General features: G+C 38.9%; 1 protein-coding gene across 1 annotated transcript in view; it reads left to right on the forward strand.

Moving 5' to 3' along the window:
- The window catches only part of LOC124164995, a 46,955-nt gene extending 40,069 nt beyond the window's left edge, over positions 1-6,886 (forward strand). The window contains exons 9-12 of the mRNA XM_046542233.1: positions 2,174-2,303; positions 3,297-3,411; positions 5,459-5,582; positions 6,128-6,886. Of these exons, the coding sequence (XP_046398189.1) occupies positions 2,174-2,303; positions 3,297-3,411; positions 5,459-5,582; positions 6,128-6,255 (497 nt within the window). The 3' untranslated portion in view covers positions 6,256-6,886. The remainder of the gene's footprint in view (positions 1-2,173; positions 2,304-3,296; positions 3,412-5,458; positions 5,583-6,127) is intronic.
- The last annotated feature ends 1,683 nt before the right edge of the window (positions 6,887-8,569 follow it).

Here is an 8,569-nt window from a genome sequence, read left to right on the forward strand (position 1 = left end):
AAGGCTAAAGTGGTTCCAGAAGGAAAGGAAAAAAATATATTTATTCTGTTATTGTGAAGTTTCTTCCATTTACTTCTTTGGTCAATAAGGCATGAAATGACTCGAATTGAATTTTTACTTAAATAAACAAAGAGACGAAAATGAAGCATGATGACCTGACGAAAATAATCGTAGAATGACAGGTGGAAGCAGTTGCGTAACTAGGAATATGCTTTGGGAGGGCATGGGATCAGTGGCGTAGCGAGGAATTTCGTTTGGGGGGGTCCAAAACCAGAGGAGAAAAAAAGAGGAGAGAAGATTATTAGTACCGGAGGATGTAAAATTGATTATATTTGGTAAATCTTATTTCATTGGTGTTAAGTCAACGGCAAAACGTAAGTTAAGAACCGGCAGAAAATAAGTTGTTTACATGAAAACGTCTACTGTGAGCGATTACCGAGCGGGCATGTGGGGGATTGCGGTTCGATTCCAGGAGAAGGCAAATTATTTTTCCCCAGTTAAAATTTTTCACATTGCGGATGACTCCGTATATGTTTAGACCCCTGATTAGACTGCACTTTATTCTTGTAGAAAGTATCGGCCAGTCATCGCGATGTTTAAAGTATGGGTCTAGCCTTGGAAATGCATTAAGTCCGTTTAAACTGATGGAAAAACGGGGCACTAAGTAAACGGTTTTAAACTAATTTTAACACTTTTCATAATCGAAACAACTTCATTTGTCAAAGAAATCTTTCGTAAATGCATTATTTTTCAATATTTTTCCTTTAATGAAGCATAGTATCTGTGTTTCATATTTCGGGGGGTCCGTACCCCTTAATCCCCCCGTGCTATGCAATTGCCTGAGATGGCTATCCCTCCCCAGGCAACTCTGAGAAAACTTTTGAAAAATGCCTGGAAATACATTCTACATCATTTTGGCACTAAAAACTTAACTTGAATTAAGCAGATGCAGTTATTATATGTCAAAACTAGACAATGGTTTCAAATATTTTTTTATTTCCCTGGGGCTTTGGATCTATCCTCTCATCCCCCCCATACTTAGGCCACTGGGTGGAAGGGAAGAAGGGTAAAGGCCTATTTACATGGTACATTAACCCATACGAGTTCATGACTAAATGTATGGGCACGTGAATGTAGGTACACGGAAATGCACCATGGAAACATCCAACATATGCGATTGTATGTAGCACAGAAAATATGTAGAACCTGCTCGAATTTGGTTCATGCATTCGTAGATGTTCCGTTCCGGTCTGCAAAAATAATTCATGCAAACAGACATTAACTTGTCCGTGTTAATGTATTGTGTAAACAAGCCTTAAGGGACGACCCCAAATGAGTTACATTACGTTTAAATTATCTAAAAGAGAAGAAATATGTATGTTACTATGAAAAGGCTAGCTCAATGGAGAGCTCCGCCAAACAAACCTTAGGATTGTTGACTTATGATAATGATGAAAAAACCGGCCATTTACCAAACGGAGTTGACTTTGCCACAGCTTTACATGCTTTTTCATTATCTCCAAGTCGTTGAAGACAATCAATACACCCTCAAGCAAAGATATCAAAACTGGTCATAAAATAAAATCAAATTGCGTGCGCAATTACCATAGAGGAAAAATAATGAATTTCCAAGCAAAGGTCGTGAACTTTCCTCCAACAACTTCAAATATTTCCCTTGACTACCCTACTGTTCAATTTTTAAGGTTTCTCTCGATTTTATTTCAAAATTCTAAGAAAACGTCACATGAGCAGATGAGAATGTTTATGTCAGACGTCATTGAATTTTCTTTAAATGCTCCATGTTACAGCCCACCCTTGATTGCACGTCAGCTGATGGTGTTCCTCAAGAAATCTGCATTTTGGCGGTGATAACACTAATTCCCCTCCTCATATAATCGAGGTTGCAATACATATTGACAATAATTTTTTTCAAAAATTTTACGCAGAATAGCCCTGTGGGAAAATAATTTTTTCAAACAGAAATACAATGAAAAGTATCAGAGGTCCACGTATAACTCCAAGGTAATATCGTTGCTACATATTGTTGGAGCATGCTGAAATTAACTTTGAATAGGTAATTAATTTTAAACAAGAGAAAATGGAATCTACCATTACACATGATGCAGTTTCCATATTGAACTATATACCTGTGGTTTTCTTTCTCCATCTTCAGGTCTATCCAACTGCCGGCAACACCGTAAGACAGAGATTGTGGTGGTTACAAGAGATGCAGATGACCAGCCAATAGGACATGGGGGAGAGCAGGTGGTAGCCAATCTGCACTACCGCGATGCTTCCCATCGGTCAGTGACTCCATTAATCTTACTCCTCCTCACTATCCCATGGTATGCCCTACAAAGAGAATGAAAAGAAATGACTTTCACTGGAATCCTTAATAATATGTATAATACCCTTTGCATTAATGGGGCAAGATATGTACAAACAAGACTGCTCAGAAAGGGAGAGGGGTTGAGTTGGGAAGCCATCATTAGGAGACTGGACACCAACACCTTTCTTGATTCACTCTGCGAACCCTATTTTAAATCCACTTTACAATCATGAAGGCACAAAAGAGCACTACAATTAAGGTATGAGTAAGCACCCATCACACCTCTATCTGGGCCCAAAGGCTTGCCTTCAGTGATCTAACGGGAACCAGTGGCTAAGCCCTTGCCCCCAGGGGGAGGGGTAACTAAAGCACTTAGCTACAACCCCCCACTTTCATGAAGCGCAGGAGGGGATAACAAAAAATTCACTAGGAGAGAAAGAAAAATAGAGCAATTCTGCAAGCCCCTAAATTTCTCTGGGTGGCTCTGTTTAAAAATTATGTTTATTTCAAAACTAATTGATTAGCCCAATAAAGGATCCATGTTGCATAACAACCTAAAGCCTGTTGGGGCATTATCTTTTAAAGGAGGATTATATTTGCATTATTTCCAATCTCTGACAACTATCATTGATTTCTACGTGCCACAGCAACATATATGTATGTATATTTCTAGGCTTGGCTTCAGGTCAAATAAACTCGCACACTAGGTCTAGGGTTGAAACCTTACTGAAATTTCCAGTCACTTCTAGTTAGATTCAACTAGAATGGACACATTTTTTATAACTAGAAAATATCCCACATCTAAATTTTGCCTGTTGGTTTTGTTTAAATCAAGTAAGCAGGTTATAAGATTCAATTAAATGTTTCACTGGGAAAGAATTGTGTGATAATCAACATTCATACCACATTGAAAACATATGAAATCTTTAAGCATTCCAAATGTATCACCTTGCTTGCTCTATTGCAGCCAGCTGCCAGTACATGTTTCTGACCAGAAAGATGGGAGTTATATTCTCACATTCATACCAGATGCAGCTGGAGTCCTGTCACTAACAGTAACAGTCCAAGGGAAGCACATCCAGGTATCTATGCCAGTATATTCACATATGCTAGTCTTTATATATTGATCAATGTAAGGTGAGGAGTAACCCCTTTCATGAAAGGGTAATTGAGAAAAGTTAATTTAGAAGTGTGATTTTCTACCACATGTGTTTAATTAAGCTCCCTATAAAATGATTAAATATTTGCCATATGAATTTGAATGTCTCTTAACTTTTCTAAGGTGGTTCTCCAGAAGGTACAAAATATAGTTAGAATGAAGCAACCTTCTTCTGTTCCTCACTTAATATTTAATATTTTATATTTCTTGATTAAATCTTTTGTGCTCATTATGATGAAAGATTGACATATGGGTGCATGCAGCGTAATATATCGGTTTTGCCCCTATGTTTTATGACCAACTGCTGGTTATTTCTTCGAGGGAAAGCTGGTGGTGTGTCGCACTGTTGACTTTTTATTTCAAGTGGGAAAGGTGGGAGGCGGGGGTGAGGAGTAAGGACTGCAGCGGGAGATGGAGAAATGTTGTGGATGACTAGATTCCACGTATTGCTAATTCTCAACCTGGTGTCTCCTTTGAAATTATTTTAGTCTTTCAGACCCCCGAGGTGTACACTTTGTAAGTTAGCTGAGCTGCCAAATGGGAAGAGGGTTTTTGACACAGCGGATGAGGTCCCACGGTGAACTCTTAGAAGGATACCAGGGCCAGGAACCAAGACCAAGACTTATTCATCCAGTTATCCCAGCCAGAGTTCGGTGGGAAAGGAAAAAAAAGAAAAGAAGCGCCACTGCAATAGGAAGCACACCAATGCCTCCGGAATAAGGATGGGATTGGAAAGGAGGGGATAGGGAAATCCCAACGCCATCATTGGGGAGGCATGGGCCACTAATAGCGAAGCCATAATTTAATGTTTCTGCAGAAAGGAAAGATTTTCCTACGGAGAAGAAAAATCCTATGATTTTCCATAGATAATGAAGATCAAATGGATCGACCGAGTTAGTAACGAGGAAGTCTTAAGAAGAGTAGGAGAGAAGAGAAGCCTCATGAAAACCTTAATAAGAAGACGGAACAACCTTATAGGCCACATCTTGAGACATGATGGCCTGATGAAGACAATCGTCGAGGGACAAGTTGAAGGCAAGAACGGAAAAGGAAGACCTCAAACAAAATATATGGAACAAGTAAAGAAGGATGTGAAAGAGAAGAAATACGTAGGTGTGAAAAGATAAGCCGATAGGAGAACTGAGTGGAGAGCTGCGTCAAACCAATCCTAGGATTGTTGACCAGTGATGATGAGGGTTTTTGACAGTCTTTCATTTTGATGCTCTGACAAAGACTTTTGAGAAAACATGGCAATGTCCACCTCTCTCTCTCTCTCCCCATTCCACATGTCGCAGGTCCCACCTCCTGCCTCAACACCACTTGAAACATTTTGAGCTTGCACGACTGGGCCAGTCGCAAAGATATTTGAAAAGGATCATATTTACTCCCACCGTGTACCTATTGAAGCAGCTTGTGGTGCAGTAGGTGTAGATGTAACATGCTAGGATAAAGAGCAGAATACCTTGCCTCCATCTGCACCAAAATTTAACTTTTGATCACCACCAATAAATGGAATACTAACCAATGAATCAATAGGCATAATGAAAAACTTAAAAAAGGCAAATGAAATAATACATGATAACACAGCATACAAAGGTCATGATTTCGGTCAGAGATCATTTAGAGCTCTGTCAGTGAACTAATAATTATTTCATTCACACTCAACGATATGGCCTCTGAAAAGACTCTGAAGAGAAAATCTAGCTTTCAAAGTTTCTTTTAGTTTTTTTTTTGTACCATTAATGGGACCCTTATTTGGCACAAAAATTTCATAAAGACTGTTTCTACTCCCATAGTGGATTCCTTTTTTAATTATGCAATGATAGACCTACTGTACTGCCAAGAGAGTATAGTGTCACAAACAGTAGTTTGATATCATCACAACAATTGGACACTACAAATATAAAGGCAAAGACTATTTTCAGCATTAAGTATCATGCATAACTTCTCTAAATATATTATTTCCCCAGGGAAGCCCATTCACAGTGCATGCCAGAACAATACGAGCTCATACTGGAATATTCCATTGCTGCACTTTTTGTTCCAGCCATGGAAACAAGGAAGCTACATGTGCCTGTGGAGGGAAAATGCCAGGTATGAAGATATACTTGCTATAAATCAAGTCATTTGACCAACTTGGTACAGCAAAATTGTCCATCCTTGAATTCAAAACATTAGTCAGACAAAAAATTTCATCAGAGAGAAAAATTTGTGTGGAAAAACTTAACTACATTCTGTGAAAAAGCTTCAGAATTATTTGTATAATATTTTTAACGTAGGATATCACAGAAACCCATTCTTAAAATTTAATCAAATATGATATATGAAAATGCATAAGCAAAAAGTAATTACTCACATTAATGACTCTTTTATCTCATTACTCTTTTATCAAGAAAACCCACCCTGCAGTCATTTGAGGGCTGTGCAGTAGGCCACCTCTTATTTTTCATAATAGGGAAAAGTGATGTTTTCCCAGTTCCAACCTAACTGAAATGTATATTGTATTCAAATTCTAAAATTAGGTTACTTTAAAGTAGTGGGAACTCATATCCCTAAGACCAGAAGTAGGTTAGGGGTGGAGGGCACTTAACTTATAAGGAAAATAAAGTGGCAATATACTTTTCAACTCCTCTTAACAGGTGGCTACAAAGGCTGTGGCCATGGCCACTCCGGACATCCAGGGAGGCGACATTGGTCTTGCTGTGGAAATGTGCTGGAGGGTTCTGAGTGTGGACGATCCAACGGAGTTTTCACCTACACTATCTGATTTTAGAAGAAATTGGGACCACATGTGATGACAGGGGCCCGCTACATGTGTGGTGTAAAAGAAGAATACAAAGTGCTGAGTGGGCTAACAAGCCAATATCGGGATTGTGAAAGTAAATCCTAACTAGTTTGTGAAAAAAGTGACTTAAAACATTATGCTAGAGAGAACAATGAATTCACATAAAATTCATACATAAGAAAATACAATGTGCTGTTGGTCAGAGCTCCAGGATATTGGGCATCATTTACTGATAAGTTATAGTGAAACAAGACATGAGTGCTGAAGGTCCACTCCTACTCTAACAATAGCATTGAGCATAAAATGTTTTTAATCTTCACTATTTGTGGTAGGTATAGTTAAAGTTTCCATGATTTTCATTACTTTCTTCTATCTTATGTGGAGAAGCCATCAACATGATGCTAATGCTGATACAAATACACCACAACCTAAGCTACCTGATTACATAATTTCATCTCATACAAGGGCATTCAACATAGAAATGAGTGGAATTAAGGAAAGTATGGGGAAAAGAGAGAACTGAAATGACGCATACAGAACTGCTCCAATTTTTTAGCTGTCGCTAATTGTAGGTGAGAAGAGGGTAAATTATAATAATTATTTTGGCTGAATATTTTCTTATTTTATTATTTACTTCAATCCTGAAAGGTACTCAGCTTTTAGCTGCATCAAATCATAAACAGGTCTATGATACCCTTAAATGTTGTTTTGCTCCCCCACCACAATGAAAGACTTTGCTTGTGTATCCTGGCTGAACAGTTGCGTAGCATTCTGAACCTCTTGTACTAGGGACTGGGGCTTTGAAACACTTTATGGGATTGAATGAATTTACACACATTCCTGAAGTTTGTACAGAAGTAAAACGCAATGGAAGACACTTTGTTACTTCCACAATATATTTTAAAATTCCAATCAGTTTCAGCTGTTACACCATTATCAAGCACATAAAATATGTTGAGTGCAGGTTTATATATGCTATGGTTGTTAATGGAAGCGGGGATGGTTCAGAGCTGGGATTGGTAATTCCTGGGGGCAGGGGTGCAGCTAGGAATTAAGGCTGGGGGGGGTTTAGGTGCAACTAATACCGGGGTGTGTTGAGGTATGGAATACCCACCAGGATAAGTAGTAGGTGCGATATTAATAAATTGCGGAATTTTAAAGATAATTGGTTCAAAATGGTGACTTTAATGGGTTTCTGAGGGATATTTTATTCATCCTTACAGTATTCCATTGTTAATATCAATCCAATTAAGTAAAATGGATTAAACTTAAAACTTTCTCTGAGCTCTGGAGGGGGTTTTAACCCCCAAAACCCCCCTCTCACTGCGCCACTACCTGGGGGGGAAACAAAGTTTGTCATTCGGGTTGTGGGGATATGGGTTTTGGGCAAGGATGGCAAGTGAAAGGAAACGAAAATGTTTCGATTCGACGCGGAGGGAAACGAAAATACGTGGCCTAGGTATAGTTTCATTCCCGCACGAAATTAAAATCACCAAAAAGTTTAGTTTTGACCCTAGACGAAACTTTCCTCCCCGGAATGAAACTAAATTAATCGAAACTCAGCTGCTCATAGCTAAGTTTTGATGCCAGAAGTTGAGTGGAGGGGGATAAGAGAGAATAGTTTCGACCCATTACGTTTGACATACTATGTGTAGAAAGGTTAAGCCATTGAGCTTAAAAATCGAATGGCCAGTTTGCATTCACCATTCTCCGGTTAGTGGTATAAATATGAATGCCCCATGCATCTAATCGCGTTACGCCAAACCTCTACTTCATTTAACCATACTTCCTACTCGGTCAGTGGGTCAAAACTAAACCATTCAAAGGTGAAGCACGTGGTCCCTCTGCTGCGAAACATTACCTACGTTTCGTTTCATCCCAGAATTTTAATTTAGTTTCGACCTGAAGTAGTTTTGAATCCGATTTCGTTTCGACCCTGAGTTTTGCTCCCCGGGTTGAAATCCATATAGTTTTGTTCATACATTTCGTTTCTGGGAACGAAACTATTAAAATTTCACTGGTTTTGACTTTCGTTTTGTTTCCATATCCATCCATGGTTTTGAGCAGGGCCGGCCTTAGGGCGGGGCGACCGCCCCGGGCCCCGCGCTTTGGGGGGCCCCGCATTCGTGAAAAAAAAATTAAAATATATGTACGATAGTTTTGAAAACGCAATTTCAACTATTACTGTATTTTTAAGTCCGTGCAAGACAAAAAATAATATTATGAAAAAGGAATAATAATGCAGTAATTTTTATTGTGCAATTGCATTTGTCAGCACAGTACTGTGTCGTGTGAG

Source organism: Ischnura elegans, chromosome 9 (assembly GCF_921293095.1).
Source record: "Ischnura elegans chromosome 9, ioIscEleg1.1, whole genome shotgun sequence".
Classification (NCBI taxonomy): domain Eukaryota; kingdom Metazoa; phylum Arthropoda; class Insecta; order Odonata; family Coenagrionidae; genus Ischnura; species Ischnura elegans.